This window comes from Tinamus guttatus, unplaced genomic scaffold (genome assembly GCF_059628265.1).
Source record: "Tinamus guttatus ecotype Peru unplaced genomic scaffold, ASM5962826v1 Tinamus_guttatus_pri_ptg000397l, whole genome shotgun sequence".
NCBI classification, from domain to species: Eukaryota; Metazoa; Chordata; class Aves; order Tinamiformes; family Tinamidae; genus Tinamus; species Tinamus guttatus.
The window spans coordinates 2,560,421-2,585,024 of record NW_028288931.1 but is presented as its reverse complement, the minus strand read 5'-3'; the positions used below and the strand labels follow the sequence as shown (position 1 = coordinate 2,585,024).

The following is a 24,604-nucleotide window of genomic DNA, read 5'->3' as shown; positions in this document are numbered from 1 at the left end:
CCCAAAGTCCTGCTCCAGCTCCGCACGCCACGGTAAATCCCATTAACACTTCTCTGATTCCTGTGTCTCCTTGGTTTGGTTTATTTGATACCACCTGGTTCTCCTAGTGCCTTAATCAAAGAAACAATGACAATCACGGTGTGACCTGCACACTGCCACCCCCCCCCTGCTGTATTGCACACACAATAAAAGTTATGCCCGTTAATTTGAGTCCTTTTTGTCTACAATCCTCCAAAAAGTTAACTGCTATCAGCTTTCCATGAACTCAACCAATACAGTCAATCAAGTCTGGTTCTGGCAGAACAGGGCACTCAGTTCAGTTCTGTGTCCAACAGTGACAGTTGCAGCAACAATATTGGCACGAAGCCACCCAGCCCAGGAAGCAGGCAGTAGGGATGGGGAAGATGGACCGGTGTGAAAATGTACAGTTTGGGCTTATTTATTTTTTGGGGCGGGACAGTCTACAATCACATGTTGAAAACGTGCCCATCAAGCACACCCTCCAATAGTTAATTAATCCACCCATTGTTTCTGTGTATTCTCTCTTATTTTTAGAAATGGAGCAGAGGGAGCTAAGGACATTGCTTCCACTGGTAAGGTTTTTCTTACCATCCTACGTATTTTGCACATGTTGGCAATTGTGGTTCTCTTCCTGTTCTCTATTTTTTTCTCTCCTACATGTGTTCAAAATCAGATAAGTTACAAATGGTTTCCACATCATCGCTAAGCCCGAGAACACTTCATCTACTTTTACAGTTCCATTTTAAGCCATATCCTTCCTCTTTTTCCTTAATCTTAAAGCAAAAGCTCTCTTTCCCTTCTTGGCAAAATTTGCTTCAGCGAGATCCACAAAAGTTTGTCTCAGACTATTGTTTTGTTAAAACAGCCCAAATTTACCACTGGTCTTCCTCACTGTACAACACAGGATGCTCTAAACCAACATCACTATCTGCTTTTTTGGCAGCCCTATTTTATATTCACTCTACTCCACTGCTCATATTGTAGTTTTGCTTGGGTCCTATGTTGTAAAATGAGTTGAGCCTCTCTGTTTTCACTAACTCCTACCTGGGATCAGTGAGCTTGTATCCAAAATACTGACCTGTTTTCTTTCTTTCATGCTTCTTGCACCTCTTCTCAGAAGGTGACAGCCTCTCTTCCTAGGACAAAGGATGCAGTGCAAGACAGTCCATCTTCTTGCTCAACAAGCATAGCACTCAAAAACGCACAGGGTAGTCTCAAAGAAGAGGGGAAGCAGAGTCATCGCTGTTTCCCAGTGACAGCGGGTGGCCTCAACAGCCCAGGGCTGCTTTAGGTTGTATTGCTCTTACACACAGCAGCACCTCCTGTGTTGGTGGCACAGCCATCTCCTCATCGCTCAGGGACCAAGAGATTTAGACACAGTAGCCAGAAAGGACCCCCCTTGCCCTACCTGCTGTGGCAGAACACAAATTCTTGTGTAGAGTCTTCTGCTCAGAAAATAGTACAACACATTGAGCAGCAGATGCCCTGGAGTGAAAATCAGCCTGCAGTGCTGATGGCATTTTAGAGAGGTGACACATTGTGCTTGTGCTTTCAGGTGCAGCTCCCACCGACATGGAGCTCGTGTCCTCCATGATGCAAAAAATTGCTCTGTTGGAACAAAAAGTAAAGAAACAAGCAGAGGAAATCCAATTGAAGGTAAAAATCATGGTCCTTAGAGGGCCTGTTCAGTGCCCTACTTTAACAGTTCAAGTCACAGTAGCAATATACCTACTCAGACCTACTTTGGGCAAAAACAAGTTAATCTGTAGTCTGCTTACTACAGAAATGACCCATTGCAAAGCCACAGAGCAGACAGCATTTGGCCTTGGGGTGTGGGACATGACAGTCAAGTTATGCTGGGCTTTTTCAGGCTTTAAGAAATGAATCTCAGCACTCATTTCCCCAAAGCATTGGCTGTTTAGCTTCAGGCTTCCCTTCTTTTTGCTTTCTGAAGCAGCAGCTGCTCAGATCACAGGGCTGCACCACAGCACGCCTCTTCACCTAACCAAAGTTTGGAATAAACAGTGTTTTTGGAAGTAATGACTACAGAGATGATGGTTCAGTTTCCAGATTTGTCACTTGCTGCAGGTCAGGTTGTGAACTGTGCTCGAGCAGGGAGTGCAAGGCCATGACCCCATCCATCCCACAGCTCTTGCCCATATGGCCAAGAAGGGGGTAGGTGGGTCTGCATGTCCCTTACCTATTCTTGGAGCAGTGTTATTACATCCACCCCTCTTTTGGGTCCCATCAAGGTGTTTCTGAGGAGATAAGAGCCTTTGTAACACCGCTCAGGGGGGTGAGGGTGTATGTACAGCCAGGACCAATTGTGCAGACCACACTTAGAGGTACCAAAGAGAAACTAAACATGTTTTGGTTTGGTTTTGGATCTTAAAGGACAGGAAGATTGCTGAACTTAAGGGGAAGATGAAGACCCCCCTTCAGAAAGCAGAAGGTAAAAATGCCCTGCTCTTGGCACCCTACTCCTACCTGAGAGCTCCACAGAGCTCCAGACCTGCTCTGCTGCAGTACCAGGACCTTCTTGAGGGCTTCTGACCTGCCCTTGCCTTAGATCAGTTACACTCACGCTGCTGTTAACCGAGGTAGATCCTCCCTTCATACATGCATCTGCTACTCTGCTTTTCTGGTGCAGCGTAATACAGTATTTTGTGACCCATTTTTTTTATGGGTTACTAAGTTTCCATGAGTACAGAACAACCATGTAGGTAGATGACAGGGGGCAGAGAAAAGAACAAGTAAACAGCACAGAAATCAAACAATCTGAAAAAACAGAGCTCCTCGCAGTTAAGCAAAACCCGAGTTGTGCCTGGAGTCTCAAACAATTCTCCCAGGTCCAGGTTTTAGCCTGTCCACATCTTTCTCAAAGTGCTGCAGGTTGAATTTGGCAGGGACAGCACACACAGCCCCTGTGGCTTATGGGCTCAGATGAATTCACAGTGCAGGCAGGCTGCAGGGGCACCTCCACTGCGTGGCATAGGTTATCTGCAGCAATTCCTTAAAACTGCCTAGGAAAAAAAAAAAAATCTTCCCTATCAGATGCTCCTGACTCACCCAGAGCAGAGGATCTAGAAACGAGGTGCCTTCGGCTGCAGACCCAGGTCTGGGAGATGGAGGTGAGACTCTTGCTTTGCTTACCCCAAGCTATCTGCACCTTTCACTTGAGGTTCTTTCAGTCCCAGCTTGCTTGGTGCTTATCAAGCTGCTCGTTTAATTGCCACAAATCTTCACCTCACCCCTCAGAAAAGAAAAAGCAGGTTGGATGGGAGCTACAGGGAGGGGAATAGTTTGTATACACAAATGTCAGGCCACCTCCGAGTATCACAATTTTGATTCCTAGGGCTGTATCCTTTGCAGCTGTCAGAGCTTTGGGTGACAACTATATAACTAAGGATAGTTTCATTGTGACATTAATCTGCTACTACTCTGTCAGTGAGAATGTCTAACAGGGCCAAATAAGCCATGAGCCACCTTCACTTTCACGTCCCCTTCTGCACGCCACAGTCACAACTACGCTCAGGTTTCCAGTTCCAGTTTCTGTGTCTGTGGACCTGCACTGCTGCCTTGGGTTTTCTCTTCTATGTACAGCGGTTTCTAAATGACTATGGTCTGATTTGGGTTGGAGAGAGTCATGAACAACTCAAAGACTTAGAAGCATGCAAGGACGAAGAAGAACTGCCTGCAAGGAGGCTCTGGAAGCCAGGTAACACTCAGTGCTCTTCCTTGGGGCTGCTGTCCTAGCTCCCGCTGAACACTTGGAGAGGGTACAATATTTCCTGGAGAAGACAAGCAGGTCATCAGAGCTTGTGATCTTGGCCTGGCGTCTCCACATCAGCCCAGCTCAGCCCAGCTCGGGTCAACAGACATGGAACAATATAACAGAGGCTGGGCCGGGCCAAATATTGGTATTTATATGCATATATTTTATAAATACCATTTGGGAGGAGAAAACCTGGTGGTTTAACCATTTGGAAAAATACCCTCAACAGCAGCTGTTTCCTTCCTACCCTAAGACCTGACATACCCTAAATGTAGAAGGTCTGATTTTGCTCTAATAGGAATGAGGTAAAGTGCGTGGAAACCAGCAGCAGATGTTTGTACACAAAGTGGCTACAGTAAGTGGCCCACGTTGCCGGTTCTGTCAGCGAGTGTTGTTTGCCTTTCCTCCCAGCAGCCACGTGAACGGTTTAAGTGGGACCCGATGGTGCTGAAAGGGGTCCAAGGCTATTTGGCAACAGCCTTCTAGGAAATGGTAATGGGAAAAAAACAGAACAAAACAAAACCTGGGCTCCGCAGCCAATGCTGCCTCCTGAGCACTATGCAAATACTGCCTAGTTATTTCTTCCTCTCTTAGATGCAGGAGGTAAGATGGGGAAAGTAACAGAAATAATCTTCCTGAGTTGCAGTTCATTTACTCATTCTAACAGATTTTTTTCCTCTTACATAAGCTGTTCTTTTTTCTTTACCAGATCTTTGAAAAGCAGAACAGAAAAATATCAAAGGCCCTGGGCCCCCCCTCTGCGTATATTTCTGCTCTCATTTCCTCTTCTCGTTTAATTTCTCCATGTCATCACAACATCCCCTGTGCCACTCTCCCTCCACGTGCCCCCAGACACACACACTCAGCAGCAGCCCCGTGGGAGAGGGCTGCTTTGGGGACAAAACCTGCCCGTGGCTCGGAGCAGGCAGCCAGCTGTGTTTACACTGGCACTTCCTCAGCCAGCCTGGCCCCTTTACCCAATCCACACAACAAGTTCCTCCTTCTGTGCATTTCGCAGCATCATTTTAAGAGACAACACATTAAGTTACGAGCAAACGCAGGGATCTGAAGGCTGCTGCAGAACAGTTTGCTGTGGCTTTAGCTGACAGCGGAGCTCGTGGCAGGTTTTAACAAGCACACTGTTTCCCTGGGGCCCTGCCCTTGTGGTTTCGCACACACCCATGGGGACCTGGCAGCCCAGCAACACTGCAGTGTTGTCGCCCCACGTTTTGCAAAATTGCACACGGTGAAACGCCAAGAGGCAGCACGGACAGCCCCAAAATACTAGCATTGCAATGCACCTCGAGTCTGTCCACGCAGATGTGAAAACTGTTTAGCTGGCACCTCCTTCTCCTCCTAACTGAGCTCCTTCTGCCACAGGTGAAACAATTGCTTCAAAATTCCAGATTGATTTTGACTTAGTTTTGGAAAACGTGAAGGATTTGAACGCGCTGGCTGGGGAAGGCCTTTCTGAGATCGAGCACACGCCTCGGGGCGCTCGCTTGAGGCAGCCAGAATCCCTCCCCCTCACACTGTATCGAGATGGGATGGTCATGGGCAACGGACCCTTTCGGCCCTATGAGGAACCGTCCTCGCAGGTATGGAGAGGTGTGGGGGGAACTCGACTCGCAGCCTCCCCAGATCCCAGGTAGGGCTTGGGAGCTCATCCCAGTCAGAAAAAAGCGCAGCTGCGGAGACCTCCCAGCCTCACGCTCTCAGGATGCCCTTAAGGACTGTTACCTGGTTGTACAGGAGCTTTTAGAGTTGAAAACTCTGAGTCTTCCATGCACACTTTCCTTCACTGCAGAAACACAAATAGGAGCAACCTAGGAGGAATATATTAGTCATGAGATGACTGCAGAGTCTGAGGACGGGCACTGAGGTTCTTGTGCTTTGTTTCAGCAATACCTGCGGGATATCATGGATGGTTATTTCCCTTCAGAGCTACAGCCACGCTACCCCAACGGCGTTCCTTTACAGGTGGGCAGTGCAAAGCTCCATTCAGCAGCTTTTTGATAGAAAATCCTCTCTTGGCTCTCTAAGAAAAGGGCTCAGATTTCTTCCACTATCACCAAGCCACTGGATCCTCCCCACAGATCCTCCCCTCCCCAAATTAAGTTTGTTTTGAAATCACACAGCTAATAAGCAAGTAAGTTCTCTGCAGGGGTGTCTTAGGAAAAGGGTGGATGGAAACACCTGCGAGAGCTGTTACAGGAAACATGTGAGTATCTGTGCACTGGGACCCAACGGTTTCGCTGCCTCGGTGAATCGTGGCTTGGAACAAGAGTTCAGAGAGCTGAACACGCTTTGTAGAAGAGAAGCAGCATCCGAGCAGCACGTGCAGCATCTGAGTAGCTTTGCAATTAAAAAAAAAAATCTCAAGCAGTTCCCCTGAGAAAGTTTTAACAACAGATTAGACACACGTGTCACAAGGAAGTAGAAAAAGTTGATTTTGCCATAATGTAATTGCCTTTGGCTTCCTGAAAAGTCTTTGCCTGCTCCCCCCCCCCCCAAAAAAAAAAATTACCAGGAAAAAGAGAAAAGCCTTGTTTTCAGGCACAAAACGGGCAAAGGGAAGGAATCTCAGAGGACTGTAATGTAAGTCTTCAAATGCACCTGAAACAGCAGGCACAGGCAGGGGGACATTTACCTCCTGCCAGAAAGGAGGCAACAGCACAGGGAAAAGCTACTGCGGCCGAGCCGAGACGGAAGGTGCCGCGGGTGGAGGGGCAGGACTGTCCCAAGGCAGCGTTTGTGGCTCCCTCCAAGCCCTGTGTGACTGGCCAGGACTAGAAGCCGCAAAGCAGCCCTACAGGTCGGGGCAAATACAGCCCCCAAGTTGTTCCAGCTGCGATTGGGACAGTCGGGGGTGAAGGGGACGCAGAGCGCTTGGATGGACAGGCTGCCCCTCCGCACACGTCGCTCGCGCGTTTCCTCTGGGGGCTGCAGGGCTCCCTGGCGATCCCCAGCGCTCATCTCCCCGCGCAGCCCCGGCTCAGCCCAACCACAGCGCGCGGCCGGCGGTGAATTCCTCCTCACCCCCAACCCGCCCGCAAACACGGAGCGGGGCAGCCCCATGGGCCTGTTGAGAGGGATGAGTGACCACCCTGGCGCTGCACGGAGCATCAGTGAGCTCTAGGCTTCTGCAAACGGCCAGAATTTGCTTAGTTTGAGAGTCTGCAGGGCCTGAAAACAGATTTGAGTTTTGACAGATGGACCAGCTTCACAGGAACTAGCTCTGGGTTTCGCTTGGGGTTTACAGTTCTTGGTTCTTCCTGTGTTTGGTTGTGCTCTGGTGCAGTTAGAACTGGTTTAGGGCAGCACTCAGACTTGTTTACAGCAGACAACCTTAATCCACAGGTCACCGACAAGAGGGACGTGGTATTCCAGGAGAGACACCTTCCAGGGAGCTTTCCTGGCCCTGGCCAAGTGGTTGGCCATTCCAAATCAAGTGAGCTACAGGAAACCACAGAGATCCCAGGTAAATTCTTAAACCTGCCTGGAAAATCACAGGTAACTCCCAGGAAGGAAAATGAAAGTCTTACCATGGTTGTGCAGGTAGCAAGAAACGAATGTGCCGTTCTCAGGAAGACAATGTTTGTGTGTTGGAGTTCTCCCCTTGCAGCTCTTGAAGCAACACTGCCTCTCCAAGCCAGCCAGCACACAAGGTGTCCCTTTTAATCACTAAATCTTCCTAAAGAAGGAGGCATGACAAGTCATAAAGAAACATTAGATCGGGAGGTTTCCCAAAATATGCCCCACACCCCCCAGTTCTGGAAGACCCAGCTCCTTCCAGCCTCACCCCTATGAGCAGCATTCGAGGATGCACAGGAACCCCGCGAACATGGCGAGGGCCACTTCCAGTTACCCCTTTGGTTCCAGTACAGTTTGCATCCGCAAGGCTGACATCTCTAAGCAGACTCAGCTATTCCCAAGATACCAGAATTCCTCTCCAAACTTTCATTAGGGAATACGGCATATAAGGTCAGCCTAGAGATACCTCATTTTGTTTTTAGACGCCAGCAGTCTGATACTGTCATGCTTGGAAAGCCAAATACATTCAGTCATATAGAGAGAAAACAGCTTGTGTAACTAAATAATATGTACAGTGGCATTAGTCATCAGCAACAATGTCATTACCTTATATATATAACACTATATTATTCACTTAATCATCTCAAGGACATTTACAAATGGAAGCGGTGCTAAATGATTCTTTTATTTAGGTGTTTAAAAAAAAATTGCTCAGAGATACCACACAAGGAGGAACCAACGCCTACAAATGCACTCTCATGAGCTGAGTTTTCCAAGTTTGAAGGAATTGCCATAGTTTTACGAGTTTTTCTCATTCGGAGCAGGGCTGACCAGGTTCCTGGCAGGTGTCCATGCTGGCTGTGTGCACAGTCAGTCGCTGCTTATGTTGATAATGAAATATTCAGTGGGCCAGAAAGTGGGACAGCTTCAACAGCGGAGACCGAGAAGAACCAGTCTCAGCAGAGCTAGAGAAGTTAGAGCTCTCCCTGTTGGTTATTCTAGTCTCTTGCGTCACCAAATAACATTCTGATGGAAAATTATCAAAAAGGCATCGCATGGGCACATTTTCCCTCTTCTGACAGGTCCCAAGCTCTCCCTGGAGCAGTTCCTGGACAAACTCCCCAAGTCCTTGGTCCGCGGGGGACAAGTGCTGGATGTCCAGGGCTCGGTCAGAGCCAGGCTGCAGGTACCGGCCGGCCCCGTGCGGGTCCCCAGTGCGATCCGCGGGTCCCAGCGCCCCGTGCAGCGCCGGCCACCTCCTCGCAGGGCTCCCCGAGCCCCGTGCAACCTCGTCACTCCCTCTTGGGGTTTTTGGGCACTGCTTCGTCCCGCTGCAGAGCTGACACTCACCCGTTTGCTCACAGGGCTCCGACGGGACACGGAGCGGAGCCGTGATTCCAGTGGAGACGCCCCAGCTGGCTGCCCTAAAGAGCTGCAGGTTTGGGCCCTCCATCTCTGCCACACTGGGCTCTTGCTCCCCTCCTGTTCTGTCACTGCAAGTCCCTTCGGGGCGTTGAGCTGAGGGAGTAAATGGACTTGCCTCTTTTTGCTCCTTTTATCTTCCCTCCGGGAAAATAATGAGCAAGCAGAAGGTCACGCTAACAGTGCTGTAACACTCAGTCTTCTGGGCAAGATAGGACCCAAATAGCTAATGAAAAAAGAATAATAACCAAGCAGATTAATTTTAATCAAAAAAAGTAGAGCAAAGTACTTACCAAGCAGCCCTGGTCCGAAATAAATAAATAAATAAGGAAAATAAATAAATAAATAAAAAAGCAGCATCCTTCTTTACAAGATACCTTCAAGCACTGAAAGCAAAGTAGCTCCTCGGTCTGTGGGTTGGCCCATTTGCCTGCAGTGAGACAGGGCCAGGCTGACCCTGCTTGAGCCTCTCCCCGTTTATTCGGGCTCCCCGGCACGGCAGGAGCTGCCCAGGGCCACCCGTCACACGAAGCTCGCGCTCTGCAGGGGGCAGAGCCCTCACTCCTCAGCTAACCGGGTTCTCCGACGTCCAGGGGGAAGGCAGCTGAAGAGGCCGAGCCTCCTGCCCCAGGCGTCTGCACCCTGCGGATCAAATCCGAGAGTGGTGAGCAGACGTACGTCGTGAAGATGCTCTTCACAGAAACCATCGGGGACCTGCGCCAACGCCTCGCCCAGGCCAGGTAGGCCTAAGACAGCTTGTGAAGCCCCAGAACGGTCACGCAGCTGCTCAGGGCTAGTCCCAGGCGCCAGGAGGTGGCAGGAATCCCCCTTTGGCTCCTCCTAACAGCAGAGGTGCTCTCGAGGAAACCCCTTTGGGGTCAGACTCTTCAGTCAGATCATTAAGCCACCCAACTCTGCCAAAACAAACAGGAAGACGCATCAGCAGAGACGTGTGCCTTGGCCTCTCAAAATTCCCATCTCACCTGGGTCAGCACTGGCCTCCAGCTCTCAGTCCCTCACCTGACTGTTGCTGCTCTGCTCCGAGGTGTCTGCACAACCCTTGGTTGACAGCCCTTGGTTGACAGCTGTGGGATAAACCGTCTTCAGCTCAGTCAACTATCTCCAATGCCCTCGCTGCTACCCAAGGGCCTCAGAAATCCTTTTAGGGCAGTTTTAGACATCTGAGGGGACACACTTGCCCTCCTCCTTGCCCCGCTGCTGTTGTGGCCTGCGGCCTGGCCTCGGTTTGGGGCCCAGGATGAGCTCATCGCTGCTGCGATGTCAGCGTGTCCTTCCCCGCTGCAGCTGCGCGGGCCGAAACGGCTGCTCTGGGCCTCGTTGTTCACAGTTAGGAGGAGCAGCCCTTTCTTCTGCTTGGCCTGTGCTTGTGAAACTCTCTCCCTTTGCTCTTACATAACTGCAGCTGGATTAGCTAGAGCAAAACCTCGGGGGAGCCCGTGCAGAGGAAAAACCGCGCTGTTCTTTGCTAGGGGTGGAGACTCCGAGTCATACGAGATCCTGAGCACCTTTCCCCAGAGGGTGTACGTGGACAACGCCCGGAGCCTGCAGGACTGCGGCCTCGTCCCCAACGCCTCCCTGCTGCTGCGGGAAAAGGCCTCTTCTAAACAGGGGGGACAGGGCTGCAAACAGATCAGCAGCCTCTAGCAAGGCGGTTCCCGATGTTGCAGCTGCTCCTGCTGTCCGGCCCGTGCTGGGCCCCGCCAGAGGAAGGAGGTGCCTTGCCCAGTTAGCTGAATTACATCCTCCCCCTGAGCCGGGGAGGGCAGAGTTGTCTCTCTGGCTTTCGCTTGGTAGCACCGTTACCTGGGATGGCGGGAGGAGCTCGGAGGCAGCGGCTGGGCCTCTCCCCTGGCCCGTCCTGTGCCTGGCGGGCGGGTGGTTTCCCCGAGACGGGCGAGTTCCAAACCCATCGGGGTGTTTCTGCCCGCGGAGATAAACCAGGGACGGAGGCACCCGCATCTGCTGAGGTTGGATGGGCTGATCCCTGCCAGCTTCACACGGGCACCGCGCGGTTCCTGAGCTGGGCTCGAGGCTGCTGCAGTGCGGTTGTACCCTGGCAGGATGGACCAACAGCCACAGTTGGGCTGTTCCCCCGAGGTTTCCACCGCACTTACACAGAGAGAGAAGCAGGCTCAGTGGTGCGTTTGCTGGCGAAGCTAAACCCTGAGGCCTTGAGCCATCAAAATGCTGGGAATGGGGCCAGGCTCCATCCTGATCCTGCTGCTGCATTTCCTGTAGGCAAAGAGCCCCTGCCCTGGGCCAGCCCCCAGCTCCGGCTGGGACGCGTCCCGCGAGCGCCCAGAGCCAGCGCCGCGCGTGGGGCCGCCCTCCCTCGCAGGCCGCAGTGCGGCTGCAACAGGACACCGTGTCACCGGAGAAGAGCACATCCCCTCTGCCTCCTCTTCACCCAATACCCCTAAAACATCTCCAGGGGCCGTGCTCTGCAGGCCCCTTCCTTGGGGCATCCTTCCTGCTGCAGCTCCAACAAGTTCCCGCCCGGCTGCGACGCTCCCCCTTGCGCAAGGCGGCGCCTTTTCCAGCAGGAGCCCAGCACAGCCACCACCCAGCCCGCATTAAAGCCTCCCGAGAAGCACCTATTTAGTTGCAGTTTCCACCTCCGTTGCAATTCAAAGGTAGTTAGCCCTGGAAGGGGACAGGACGCCCAGAGCGCTTCCTGGAACTGCTCAGCTTCCCCAGACCCCCTTCAGCGGCTGCGCCGAGCACAACTCGGCCACAGGAAGCGTCACCAGCAGCAGCTGCTTCTGCAGGCGCCTCCGACCCGTGACTCAGTCCCCAGAACCCTGTGCTGTCTGGCACGTGCAGGGTGCCCTCCTGTCCCCCACCGCGAGCTGCTCTGTGCCCAACCGGGTCAGTTATGAGCTGGAATTGGTCTTTTGTCCATGTGCCCCTCTCCCCACAACTGCTGCTCTTACCACGCACCGGAGAGACCATTTGGGGAGTGGCTACCAAACTGCAGGATATTCGGGCAAGTCCTGCGAGCGTCTGAACAGCGACAGCAATTTAAGGCGTTAAGATCTTTCTGTCAGGCTGCAGCATTGAGTGCAACCAACTCAGCTCCTCCAAGCTGGAACTGACCCGGAATCGTTACATAGGATGATGTTTAACCTGTAGTCAAAATAAAAGCAGTTAAAAAGAAACCCACGAGTGCCACCACGAAAGGTACAGTAACATTTAATAGCATCTCGGAAGACAACACTGGTTATAAATTTGCTTTTTGGCAGGAAAACAAAATGCACTTGGTCCAGGTTGCAAAAAAGCTATCCCCCCCCAAAAAAAAGAAATGGAAAGGAAAGATAAGACAAGACAGCCGGATCCTCGGCTGATCTGGAGCAGCCTTGAGCCCTCAACGCTCACACGGGAGCCCCAGCACCGCGGCGGGGCGAGGGCAGCGCGGGCCCCTCGCCACCAAAGCGGCCTGGTGGGTGACACAAGCCCTGGGCTCCCAGCGCTTGCCCGCTCCATGGGGGGCGGGCAAACACCACCTTTGTGCAGTATTTCTGCATTGAATTAACATAAAAAAAAATCAACTTGGTAGCCGTAATCTCAGCAGTTGAGATGAAGGAGGAAGTGAGGCAGCAGGATTTACGCTTTTACCAGCGACCGGGAGAAGTGGGAAGTAACAGGTAGCCCTAGGCCCTTCCCGTCGGGAGCAGGGGCTTCCCTGCGGAGGAGGGGGCCGCTGGCTGGCCGCGCTTGGCCCGGCCCCGGGGACTTGGCCGGCTGCAGAGGCACTGGAAGCTGCGCGAGCCGGGCCGGCTCCGTCCCAAGGCGCTGCACATGGAGCATCGGACTTGCTTTGGATCCCTCCGAGAGGACGCCGGGCCGAGGCAGGAGGGAATCGGAGACAGCTGCAGTGGGAGTTTTGGTCACGGGTTGCCCTGTGCTGGGAGGCAGGTCGCGGGGCCAGGACGGCGCTGGCACCCGGGAAGGGGAGGCGGTGGGAGATGAGGGCACTCGGGAATGCAGGTGGAGTCCAGGCCGGGAGGGGCCGCGGCTCACGCCAGCTTCAGGAACTCCTGCAGGGTGTTTTGCTCCACGGCTTCCACAAAGAGCTCGTAGTCCTGCGGAGAGAGAGCCACACGGCTGCTCGCAACGCCAGAGCGGGGCAGCCCGAGCGCCTGGCGCGGCCCCAGCTCCCCTCCAGGGACACCACGCAGGGTCCCCCGAGCGCCCAGCACAAAGGGGCTCATGGCCCTAGCGTCAGTCACTTGCGCTGATGGTGACGGTGCTGAGCATGGAGGGCCCCTTGGGCCCAGCCCCGCACCCTCCTCGGGGTCACCCCGGCTTGCGCTGACGCTCACGGTACCGTTTCCTGCAAACCACGACACCCCCAGCGCACGATAACCCACAAGCGCTTAATGTGGGCGCCTCATCAGAAACGCCTTTGAAAAAGCATCCTGACACTCCACCTTTAGCAGGGAAAAAGGGAAACAGGATCATTCCCGATGACCCAACGTTCCCGGTGCCTGTTCGCAGGCGGAGCGTGAGCCTTACCCCGCAGTAGTGGTCCCCGTTGACGATCTGGGGCGGGATGGCTTTGGGGTTGCCCGCCTTGGCCCTCATTTCCTCCCGCAGCGCGTTGTCCTGGGAGATGTCCACCAGCTCGTATTTGATGTTTTTCCCATCGAGGATTCTGGTCACTTCGCTCTGTTGGGATTTGATCTAGAAGCCGGACAGGAGACTCAGGTTATGGGGCTGGGGGGGGGGGGAACCCCAAGGCGCCCACACCCCCAGCGCGCGCTGGGGACACCCGGCGCTCGCGGAGCCACCGCTCCCGTCCCCAGGTGGGGGGCCCCGGGGCTCGGCCCTGCGCGGGGAGGCAGCAGGAGGAGGACGGGGCGGGCGCGGGGGTCCCGGCGCTCACCTCGCGGGAGCCGGTCACCGAGGTGCTGTAGACCTTGAGGGCGCTCATGGTGGGTGGCGGCCGCTGGGTGCGCGCAGCCCGGAGCGCGGCGGCGAGGGCGGGACGGGGGCGGCGGCGGCCCCGCATGTGACTGCGGGGACCAATGGGGCCGGCGGGCGCGGGCATGCGGCGTGGGGCGGCCCGGGCCCGGCCCCGGCGCCGCGGGCTTCCGCGCAGCGGGGTTCGGGACGCCGCGCCAGCCGCGAGCGGCCCCACAGGCCATTCCCTTCCCGCGGAACCGGCTCCTCTGCGCGCGAGAGCGACACACAAAGCGCCAAGTTGGGCCCTTTCCCAAAGCGCCGTCTCAAGCGCTCGGGACCATCGAGATTAAAAAGGCTGCGACAAAGAACGAAGCACAATTTATTTAGCAATCCAAGTATTTAACAGGGGAGAGGGGAGCTCCCAAAAAGCGGCTAGAACAAAACCCAAGCGCTGCTGCCTCGCGGGCGGCGGGGAAGGCTCCGGTTCCGCACAGCGGTCCGAGCCCCCGGCCCTGTCTAGGGCGGGATGATCCTCCCCAAGCAGGGAGCCGCGCGGGGGGCCCTGCCGCTCGTGGGGCCTTAGGGGCTGCTCCCAGAAACGCGTCGCTCCCTCGCCCGGCCGGCGGCCGCATGGGGCAGCCTGCGCAGCCGCGGGTGCTCTAGCACGTTAAGGCACTTCAGATACATCCACTCCCTCCGCAGCCGGAATCACACCCGAATTCAGAGCGTTTTCTCAGGGAGATGAAGGGTTTAAGGCTTCTAGGGTAGCAGTGCTCAGGAGGAGCATTTACAGAGTCTTTTAGTGTCACTTTATTCCCCTAATTCTGTTGGCTACTGAAAGACTCCGGTTGCATTTACCTGAGCAAAGGTCCTGTTCCACAAACGGCTGCACAAGTGCCCAAGCCAGCCCTGTGCACACACGCACGGATAAAACCTGTAGCACCTTGATAAAGTTAGCAGTAGTGTTAAATCCACAAATATCCCCTGATAAGAGTCCGGCCTTGTTAGTCACACAGGATCTACACAGGGAGTTTATCAGAAAGACCAGGGCGTATTTCCCTTCTCGCATTGGTTAAAACTGTCACATTTGCATGTCTAGAGTATGACAAGCCTGGAAGGCAGTGCAGAAATCACCTCCCAGCGTCAGAGACCGTATCAGCTCCAGCAAACACAGCACAAACACATTCCACTCCACCAGAGCAGCTGCAAAGCCCAGCACCAAAGCCCCGAACGATTCCAGTTAGCCAGGCAGCAGCTCAGCACTTCTGGCAACAACCCCCGGACTTCTCATGGGGAAACCACACGTCTTATACCCAAGAAATGAGATGGTAAAGTGCCAAATCAGTGTCATTTGTAGGAGCTCTGGTCTCCCCAGGGTTTCAAGTCTTCATTTCCTGCCTTACTTTGGGGAGAGCTCGTTCTTTACTGGGTGATGCAGTTGTCCCCCATGTCCTGGGCATATCTGTCAGATATTGCCGTCCTTAAGTCCTCCACCTCTTTGTGAAGCTGTTTTACCTCCAACAGTTTTTTTGCCAGTATATCAGGGCTCAGCAAGTCGTCCTTCTCCTTAGCCGAGTACTGCACAGCTGTGGGGGCAGAGAATTGAGTTACCTCAGACATGCAATTCTGAGCAAGGGTCCCACACATTTGTAAATGAGCCAGAAAAACCATCAAGACACGTTTGCAACAGAGGCACCACTTAACACTGAGTTATTACAGCAAGGAAGCATCAATTTTTAGAGCTTGCTAACCACAAAAGAAGGTTCAGGATCCCAGAAAGATGAGGACGTTGTATCTATATAACACAGGTGTTACTTAATTCTACCTCAGCACATTTGCTAGGCCAGCACTCTGCACACTTACAGCGAATGCCCAGGAGCAGGGAGAGGTTGGGATCCTTGCCCTGAGCCCTCTGAGTCACTATGCTGAAGACAGACTGCAAATCCTGCAGACAAGTGCCCAGCTCTGCGTGCAGCTCCTGGGCGAGCTGGGCCGCCTGCCCGGCGAGCGGCGGCGTCAGCTCCGCCTGCCGCAGACGCTCCTGAAGGGTCAGGTTCTTCTCGATGAGATCCTGGTTCTGCACAGAAAGCTGGACAAGGGGTCACAGCAGATTAGTGGTCACACAGTACAAAACTAGCAGGCTTAAAGCAAAGACTCGATGAGGATGGGAGCGCCCAGGCCAGGAGGAGCAGGTTTGTGCCCGGCTCTCCAGACTCCTGATGGATGAACAAGGATCAATCCTACGGGATGCGAGCAGCCAGGTTTCCCTGCTCACACACCAAGTACTCACGACAAGGGCCAATGCAACAGAAAAGCTTCCAGGTTGCACCCCAACCTCTCGCCCTGACACAGGCCATCCCACCCGAGGGGCTGTCATGGAGCTCAGCTGCCTTTAGGCTTCGGACTGGGGCCAAGTGCCACCTCACAGCCCGGTTCAGGCACCTGCTCAATGTGTTGCCGCCCTCCCCTGGCCAGCTCAGTACTCAGCACCACAACAGGCAGCCCCAGCTGAAGGTTGGAGCAGAAAGAGCGTCAAGAAGGCCCTTTGCTCCTGTTTCTGGGCAGAGGAGAGCTCCTTTCTGAACACTGACAGGGCACCTGACGGATAGGGGAGGCTGAGCTGCTGACTGCAAATTAAGACAAGGACAATTTATTATTTGTTCAACTGCTGTGCTCTGGCACTCAAAGTGTCCCCATGCTCTGACCTCTTTCACAGCAGTGCGGAGCTGCTGCAGGGCGTTTTCTCTCCTCATCGCCTCCTCTTTCAGAGCTTGGCTTGTCCCCTCTTCCTGAGCCACTTGTTCTTCCAGATTCTGGAAGAGACCATGGGAAATTAATAAGTCTAATTCATTATTAAGTTCTAGATCCCCCCACAACAGCCTCTCACCTTTACTTGCAAGGACAATTGCTCCATCTTCTTCTGCTGTTTGTCTGCAATCTGGAACCAAAAATAGAGGCCATTAAGAACAGGCCACACAGACTCTTTCCATGATATTAACAGGATTTCTCCTTCAGTGGGACAGTTTCCCCTTTCCTCTCTCTCTGCTGTTCATTTACTGTTTAACTTACTATTTGTTAGCAGAGAATGTGGATGTCCTAACAAAATGCATCTGATCAAAAGAACTATTAGAAATATCAGCTATGAAAAGGTAAGTTACATTCTTGTGGTTTTCCTCCCTTTTTCTGCATTTAGCAGCTCTACTCCAATGAAGTGTTCAGGGACTACTCTAGGACTGCATGGTCACCACACCAAGAGAAGAAGAGCTCTTAAAACCCCTCGGTTTGCAGTGCCAGAGACAGCTTTCAGTGCAGTTGTGACCACTTGCTAATGCCAAAGTCCTTGATTGCTTTTTAGTGCCTGCTGTGACCCAGTGGAAGAAAAAAGTTACCTTCCTGAGGCACTCGCATTCTTTCTTCAGAGAATCATTTTCTGCTTTGTGTTTCTCTCCATCATGGGCAGGGGGGCCTCTCTCTGCATTCTTTACAGACTGCTGCACCTTGTCCTGCAAGCTGAAGTTGGCAGAATATCGTGAGAAAAGCAGGGTGTTTCCCCTCATTAAACTACAGGGAAAAGTGACAGACCATCATACTGGCACAGTTGGCAGTAACTGTGGGTTGCACAGTTCTGTTGTGCAAGGAGCTACAGTTGAAAGCAATAACCAGAGGACACAGACAAACCCGGATGACAAATACCCCCTTCCTCTCAGCCACCTGCATCTGCTCTTCCCCTTCTTCGCATGCAGAATTTGAACACAGGGCTTGGGTGGGAGCTCACAAAATCACAGCAAATCCCAGGTAACCCAGTTCTGACAAGCGGGACAGCAGCAGTGCTGAAAGATCCCTGTTCTAGTGCTGCGACTCCTTCAGTGCCAGGACGGAGCTCACTCCCATCCCCCAGACTTTTACCTGCGCACCGAGGAAAGAAGCTCCAGTTCTTTGCGTTTTTGTGTTTCTAGATGCATTTCTTGCTCCCTGAAGGCAGCGCGGGTATCTCCAAGCTGTGTTTCCAGCGCCAGCACCGTTTCCTGCAGAGCAGTGTTCTTCAGTTCAGATTCCTTCAGCTGCAACAAAGATTATCACGATACTTTAAAGACCTCCCAGGTGTTTCATCACACACACAATTCAATTACACTCACAAGGCAGTTTTCACTATCCATGTGGTAGTTCTCAACTCTAGCTCAGAACATTCCTCCTTCCAAAAGGAGGCACTGAAACTTCACTTGCTTGAGATTATTTGCTCAGGTCATTCTTCCACAGCTGTAAATATCTAAAGTGTTATTATCACACCTGGGAAAAAGGTTTTTACCTTCTGACTCTGTTTCTGGTGGTCCTCAAGAGTTGGGAGATCAGCCAGGTATCGCTCAAGGGTCTCAATTCTCTGTTGTCTCTCCTTGCTTTGCTCAGATTCCTTCTGGCATTTCTTTTTCAGGTTATTAATGTGCTTGTCTCTTCCCTTTACCTGCAAATACAGTTTTATAGAACTTCTTTATTATAATAGTTGTCCATTCTTCAGTCCAGTGGTGCTGTTTGTATAGGCCCATTCCTTTATTGGTACAGTGCTCAGCACCAAGATACAAGATCATTTTGCCTCGGCAGCATTTCTACTCACTTAGCCTAACATAAGCTTCATCTCTGGTTAAAGGAAGAGGTATTAAACTACTTCTAATTGCAGGAGGGAGGGATTTTCCTTATAGATAGGGAAATAGGAGGAGGGAAGATATCTCCAGAGCAATGGGATCCTACCCTTTCTTCTTGTTTCTTTAATTCCTCCACATGTTTCTGCATAGTTTCCTTCAGTGTCTCCCGGATCAGCTTTGCATCCACCTCTGCAGCAGCCAGTTTTCTCTCCAATTCAATCTTTTCTTTACCAAGAGATTCCGTCTTCTCTGTGAACTGTGCTCGGAGAAAGGTGTTCTCCCGTTGCAGCTCCTACGGGGAGAGAGAGTCTGTGAATTCTGTCCCTTGAAGAATTATCATATCCTGCACAACCCTCCTAGTCAGGAAATTCCTCGTGAGATATGTTAGGGCCATTGGGTTCAATATATGATGTCCCATTGCACCCGATTACCTGCAATCTCAACATATAGACATCTCCATAGGGTGCTGGGGGCGCCGGGCAGCCAAGGAGGGCGCTGTGAACCTGCAGTTCACTTTCCCGAACTTTCTGCTCCAGCTGGGAAATGTGCTGTCTTTGCCTGTAGAAAACACATGTAGATAACACTGTTCTCAAATGCACACCTTGTTTTCAATGCTGATAGGGAGCACACAAGAACAGCCCCACCACGACTCTTTAGTTAATACTAGACGAGGGAAGGTGACAAGCACAAAAGAAGGACAACTGGCCTGCAGATAAATAATTCAGCCAATCTCTGTTTTCGTACTTTCACAGCTCTGCATAAACCTTCTTTCCCTCCCATCCTTCAAAAAATGCTTCTCCCCCAACAGTGATCATGCTTAAAGCAGCCTTTTATAACAGCTTATGGACCACTAATATTAACATATGAGAAGTGTTGTTTGCCAGCCCAAATTCACAAAAAAACAGATTTATTATAAAGGCCTCCAAGAGCTCACTAAAAGTTCTCAAGCAAACAGGCAGCAGTTTCAAGATTCCAGATATTTGTGATGGAAATGGAAGTTTTGATCCATTATAAAACAGGGAAAGACATAACCAACATTTGTTTGAATCTTTCAGAATTCTACTTCTGAGAGGATGGGAAAAAGATTTGTGGGGGGAGGAAAAAAAAAGTACTCTAAGCTATCTAGAACTTCTAGGTTCTTCTTTATGGCAAATAAATAAATAAATAAATAAAAATAAAAACCAGCCTCCAAAGGGTAAAAGGGTCTCTGAGACAAGAGCTTTCCTTCATTATTTTCATAATCCTGCCTCCTCCAAAACAAAATATCCTGGAGTTCTTCACCCACACTTCAATGTCAATCTCTCACCTGTCAATGAGGAGCTCCTTCTCCTTGAGGAGGTTTTCATTGGAGTTCAGGATATTGATCCACTGGGTTGGATCAGCTGAAGGCACCGGAGCAGGATACACTGAGGGATGGTGGCAGGCTGCTCCATTTTGTAACTGCAAGAGCAGACAAAATAAGGAGGGAGAGGTTTATGCAGAGGTAACTGCAACATTGCTAGAGCTATTTTGCACGCTGTGTGCTCATCTGCATGCCAGGACATGGCTATTTCAGTCTGTGCTGATGTCCAAGACCAAGTAACTTTGCCCAAGCACAACTGGAGATTAACAAATAATTTTAGATCACTGCGCTGTCTCACTGGAAACAATTTGTCTCCATTAGCATACAGCTGGTGGGAGGTGATAAACAAACTGCTTCCATCTAATAAATTGTGGATAATTTCATGTTTTTTTCCTAAAAGTCTATCTCTACGTACAGAATAAAACTATCCTATGAGCTAAATGGTTAACAACTTCTTGCCATACGTTTCCTTTGCAGTTTTGGGTGGACAGGATATTTCACCTCTCGGCCTGAGTTACCATGCAGGGCTGTAACACTATCCAGGCTTGAGCTACATGAGTGCTGTGACACATGATACCCATGACGTGGCCTGCTGTAAAAACAGCTCATTAAGAGACTTTCAGCACAAGACAGGGAGAAGCATGAGACATTTCCCCCTTGCTTCACAAGCCCTCAATGATTCACAACGAGAGAGGAGCAGTTTCAGACCGAGCCACTCACACAAGCAGCTTCCTACCTGCATTTGCTCTATTTGCAGTCGCACGTTGTCCAGCTGTTGTTTCCAAGCGCTGAGTTCACAGACCCTCTCGTGCGGGTGCAGCGTGCAGGTTTCTTGCATCCATGCTCGAGATGGGGGAGTTGTGGGTTTTGAAAAGACACCGTTGGCCTGGAGTGCTGCTGGCATCAGCCTGTTCCCGTTTGGCCACGCTCCGCCGTGGGCCTCGCAGACCCCGTTAGCCCCCGCTGCTTGCTTGCTCTCTGGCAGCACTTTGTACTGATCCTTCCCTGCCTCAGTTGTCCCAGCGTTCAGATTAAACTTCTGGAACCTGTGCAGAGGGTCAGTGCACAAACTATCCAGAAAGAGAGACTGATTAAAGGTTTGCTCAATGGCAGGGGTGTCGAACTTCTGATCACAGGCCAAGAGAGGATGCTTGGAAGCGGGATGCCAGGACTGCTCCAAACCATTTTCCCCTGAAGCCCCGCACAGACGCAAGAGATCTCCGGGTGGCACCTGAGATGACTTCCCAGCACTGAAGTCCCCATTTCTCATGAGTCCTGAAGCTGATCCTGACACGGCAGGTTTTGAGGTACTCTGTGAACTGCTCTGTTCACCTGCTGAGCGGAGCTTGGAGGGTGAAGCACTCAGTGTAGAAGGCATAACATGAGCTGTTGGGATGGTCACTTGGGTTTTGATGGGCTGGAATGAGGAACCGTTACTGGAGTTGCAAAAGTCTAGGGAAACAAGAAGCATGATGCTTTCATTACGATCCTGAAAGTATTCTGACCTAAACCACCACTTCTCTGCTGAATAGCTCGCTACAGAATTTTTAAAAAGCAATTCTTTTCCCCAAAACATCTCCTCATAAGCAGCAGTAGCTGATGTAGAGCAACAAGAATAAGGTATAGCTGTGTTTTCCCTCACTACAAAGTTCAGGAGCCTGGTGACATTTTCTTACCAGAGTAAATCACACAGAGAATGCAAGTTACAGCTCAGGACACATTTCTAACCCTTGTTTTTTAAGCTACTCTTCTATAATATAATCTTCAATCTATAAGGTTATCTTTCTGCTTGTTTAAAAATCACAGCCTTTGAATTGAATAAAAAGACTTACTCAACTGAACACTGAGTCCTTGATTCTGTTCTGCCCGTCCCGCAGCTCAGAGGCTCTGAACTGCAACCAAAGCTAACTGGAGCCTTCACTAAGCCCATGATGAGCTTCAAACATAGCTGGACGCTACATCACCAAGCGAGTGACCTTCGAACTCCTCCAGGACGCTGCAGCAAAAGAGCTTTTTCTAGAGGCTGCAGTAATGGCTCTTGCCTCCCTGCCACAGGAAGCGGGATAGAGCAGAGCACACACACCCCAACGTGAGCCTGTCCTGCCTGGCACACACCAAATCTGGTGACATGGGAATACAGGGCTATTCTTAGCAAGGCTCAGATTTCAATACAGCAACAGCAAGAGCTGCGAAAGGCAAACACCGAAATGCCTGTTCCTTCTCCTCCTCCTGACACGCACAACACATTAAATTCAGGTTTCTCCCAGATACCAAAACTTGTTTTCTTCATGCCTTTGGCTGCAGGCCCATCCTCACATGATGTTTCTCTAATTCAATAACAGGACAGCAGGGTCAAATTTCCGTGAGTTAGTAACCTCAAAGCATTGCTATAAGGAGGAATAAAAGGTTACATTTTGAAGCCAACAAACAAGATCATGCAATGATCATCAAACGACTGGAAAGCTGTCAGAATAAAGACACAGACTCCGTCTCAAAAATTAACAGGAGAGGCAGAAAATCTTCTCAGACATTTCTTGGCTCTACCTAAGAACCCCTGCTGCCAAGCACTCACAAAACACTCGCTATAGCAAACACAGGAGACAGGTACAATTTTGTTTTCAGCTCCTTAAACTTGTAGTCCTAATACCACCAGGAAGGACTTGGCTTTCCTGATCCCTGACCAGCAAGTCGCACGCGAATGCCGGAATCAGCTCCCTGAACGTGGCTAGGGTTATTGCAACGACATTTATAACTAATGTACTGACTAAAAAGTCAGTGTGGTTCAGCCAGCTGCCAGGGCTGCAGTTCAGTCTAAGCTCTTAGGAACAAAACTACAACACAAACATTAGAAGGGCAATTTCTCAAAAAACAGTCACCACCCCCCAGCTCTCAACACACAACTGGATGTTTTATTATCCTAAAAGTGGCTGGCTGTGACACTTAAACAACCACTCTAATAATGTTTCCAAAAGCTAGGTTTTTTTGAAAGCCTCCATTTCAATTCCCACGTTATTAAGAACTACAGCTCGTTCAAGGCACACAGGACAGCCTGTGAAATCCATTAAGGTGTGAAATGTATTGTATTAAGGAACACACAAGCTCCCTTGCTGCTGAAGGGAGCAGCGCTAATGTTCTATGTCACCTTCACAAATGAAGATGAAAATACAGGTAGAAAGAATACTGGGCTAATTAATAGTTTAAATCCTTCAGCAGTTTCAAGAGATAACGTGTTCAGAATTTACCTTCAGTGCTGTCTGAGCGGGAGGTCCCGATGCCTGCGTCCCCGCTGTCAGCCACGCTGGAGCAGCGACTGATGCGACTCTGGAACTTCGCAGACAACATGGGTGTTTTCCAGTCAGTCTCCAAGAAATTACTCTTCTGACTGGTCAAAGGGTCTAGGGAGAAAAAGTCCATGATATTCATGTTTTAGCCACCAAGAATAAAGCTGCTTCCTGCTTCCAGTGCACCTAATTAAGCCATAAATAATTATCCTCTCTATCTAGAAACAAACTGATCCTTGGTAGACTCCCCATACTGTTGCTCAGGAAATCTCTTTCCTTTTCCATAAGGAAATGGCAGCAAACATAGGGAAGCCAAATAATAGCAGGAGATTGGAAGTCAGGAGTCAAGAGCAGTCAACTCTGCTGTTACTGACAATCTGGGTTATATTAAACAAAGCTGATGCTCTGGTACTAAAATAAAATAAAATAAAAAAAAAATAAAAAAAATAAAAAGGAGCATCAATGTTAGCAGATATGGCAGAGATATGTTTTTTTTTTTTATCAACCATTAAAGACTCTTTCCAAATCATCGGCTATCATTCAAGAGACAGAACTACTAGCAAGTGCCTCTGGACACTCATGCAATTATATTATTTTGCAGGAACAAGACTTAAAATTGCTTTAAAGACTGTGCTTACCTGATGGATTGATCTGCTGGAGCCTGAGGTCTGGATGCTTCTCAAGAGCAGCCATCTTATCTATTCCAGTCAGCTAGAGAACAGTAAATAAAAGGAAAAAAAATATATTTTAATAGGCCCTGTTGCCATTAACCTAGTAGACAAGGATCAGCAAGATCTCATTCAAGGAATTCATCTTAATATAGCATTTTTCATCTTTTCCAGCAGCTACCTCTGTTTCACCCTCCCACACTTAATTATTAAGTATTTAAGTACTAAATCAATACTTTTAAAAGGCTCAGTTGTAGGTTTTCTTCATGCCTGAGAAATGAGAAGAGCTCCCATTTGCAACATTCTTCAGGTACGCAGCTGTTCAGCAGAGCTGTCAACTGGGGCATTTATATCCATTATAGTTATTTATAGAGCATCAGTCGCCATGGTATCTACATGCTGCCTCTATGTCTAGAGAGGCAAAAAAAATTATCTTTATAAGTCTTAACGTTAAAAGTAGTTCATTTCTGCCCTCTTGTAGAGGTCACTAGGCAACTACAGCCACAAGTGCAGCAATTCAAAAGAGCATTGCTGTACCATAAATGGCAATTATTATCTATCCAGAGCTTTGGTTTAACTTGTTTAACTTGATCCACTCATCAGAGAGTGAATTTGCTGCCTCTGATGTGAATATAATTTACAGCTCTCTTCACTGGGGAAACTTAAGGCTTCTCTTTCCCTCCATCAGTCAAATACCAAAGGCTCACTGGTGGCTCTATGGAAGCCATTCATACAGATGTTACACACTGGGACAGCATAGGACAGATTGTGAATGAAGCAGTGGTGTCATTTTACTCATTATAGCAAGGTAATAAAGCATAACTCTTAGCTAAATGCAGTGCTTGTTATATATGTAGTTAGGTATGAAACCACTGATTTTAAATCTCAGCGTCTCCCACACTACAGTCAAGCCCTTTTAACATAGAAATTCAAGTACACAAAGCTGAAATACAACAGAGAAAACAACCAAAGCATTCACATCTTGCTCAGCACCACCC

At 50.4% G+C, this 24,604-nt stretch overlaps 3 protein-coding genes across 3 annotated transcripts; 1 reads left to right on the top strand and 2 right to left on the bottom strand.

The window, feature by feature from the left end:
* Positions 1–1,569: 1,569 nt before the first annotated feature.
* On the top strand, positions 1,570–10,417 carry UBXN11 (UBX domain protein 11; the record flags this gene model as incomplete). The annotated part of the gene is made up of 11 exons (XM_088530980.1): positions 1,570–1,677; positions 2,416–2,473; positions 3,076–3,152; positions 3,625–3,739; positions 5,177–5,394; positions 5,699–5,776; positions 7,157–7,277; positions 8,413–8,516; positions 8,695–8,768; positions 9,346–9,492; positions 10,243–10,417. Coding segments are annotated over 11 exons (1,275 nt in total), but the record flags the coding sequence as incomplete, so codon positions are not given.
* A 1,817-nt stretch (positions 10,418–12,234) lies between these two features.
* Positions 12,235–13,781, bottom strand: SH3BGRL3 (SH3 domain binding glutamate rich protein like 3). Its single transcript, XM_088531155.1, has 3 exons — positions 13,659–13,781; positions 13,289–13,456; positions 12,235–12,855 (listed from the first exon to the last, which is right to left on the bottom strand). The coding sequence occupies exons 1-3, from the start codon at positions 13,704–13,706 to the stop codon at positions 12,790–12,792; spliced, it is 282 nt and encodes a 93-aa protein (XP_088387281.1). The 5' UTR covers positions 13,707–13,781; the 3' UTR covers positions 12,235–12,789.
* Positions 13,782–14,472: 691 nt separating this feature from the next.
* On the bottom strand, positions 14,473–23,643 carry CEP85 (centrosomal protein 85). Its single transcript, XM_010218892.2, has 13 exons — positions 23,577–23,643; positions 22,900–23,052; positions 20,394–21,109; positions 19,622–19,755; positions 18,747–18,873; positions 18,422–18,607; positions 17,985–18,137; positions 17,585–17,739; positions 17,068–17,188; positions 16,566–16,616; positions 16,384–16,491; positions 15,542–15,767; positions 14,473–15,264 (listed from the first exon to the last, which is right to left on the bottom strand). The coding sequence occupies exons 1-13, from the start codon at positions 23,629–23,631 to the stop codon at positions 15,101–15,103; spliced, it is 2,349 nt and encodes a 782-aa protein (XP_010217194.2). The 5' UTR covers positions 23,632–23,643; the 3' UTR covers positions 14,473–15,100.
* Positions 23,644–24,604: the final 961 nt, after the last annotated feature.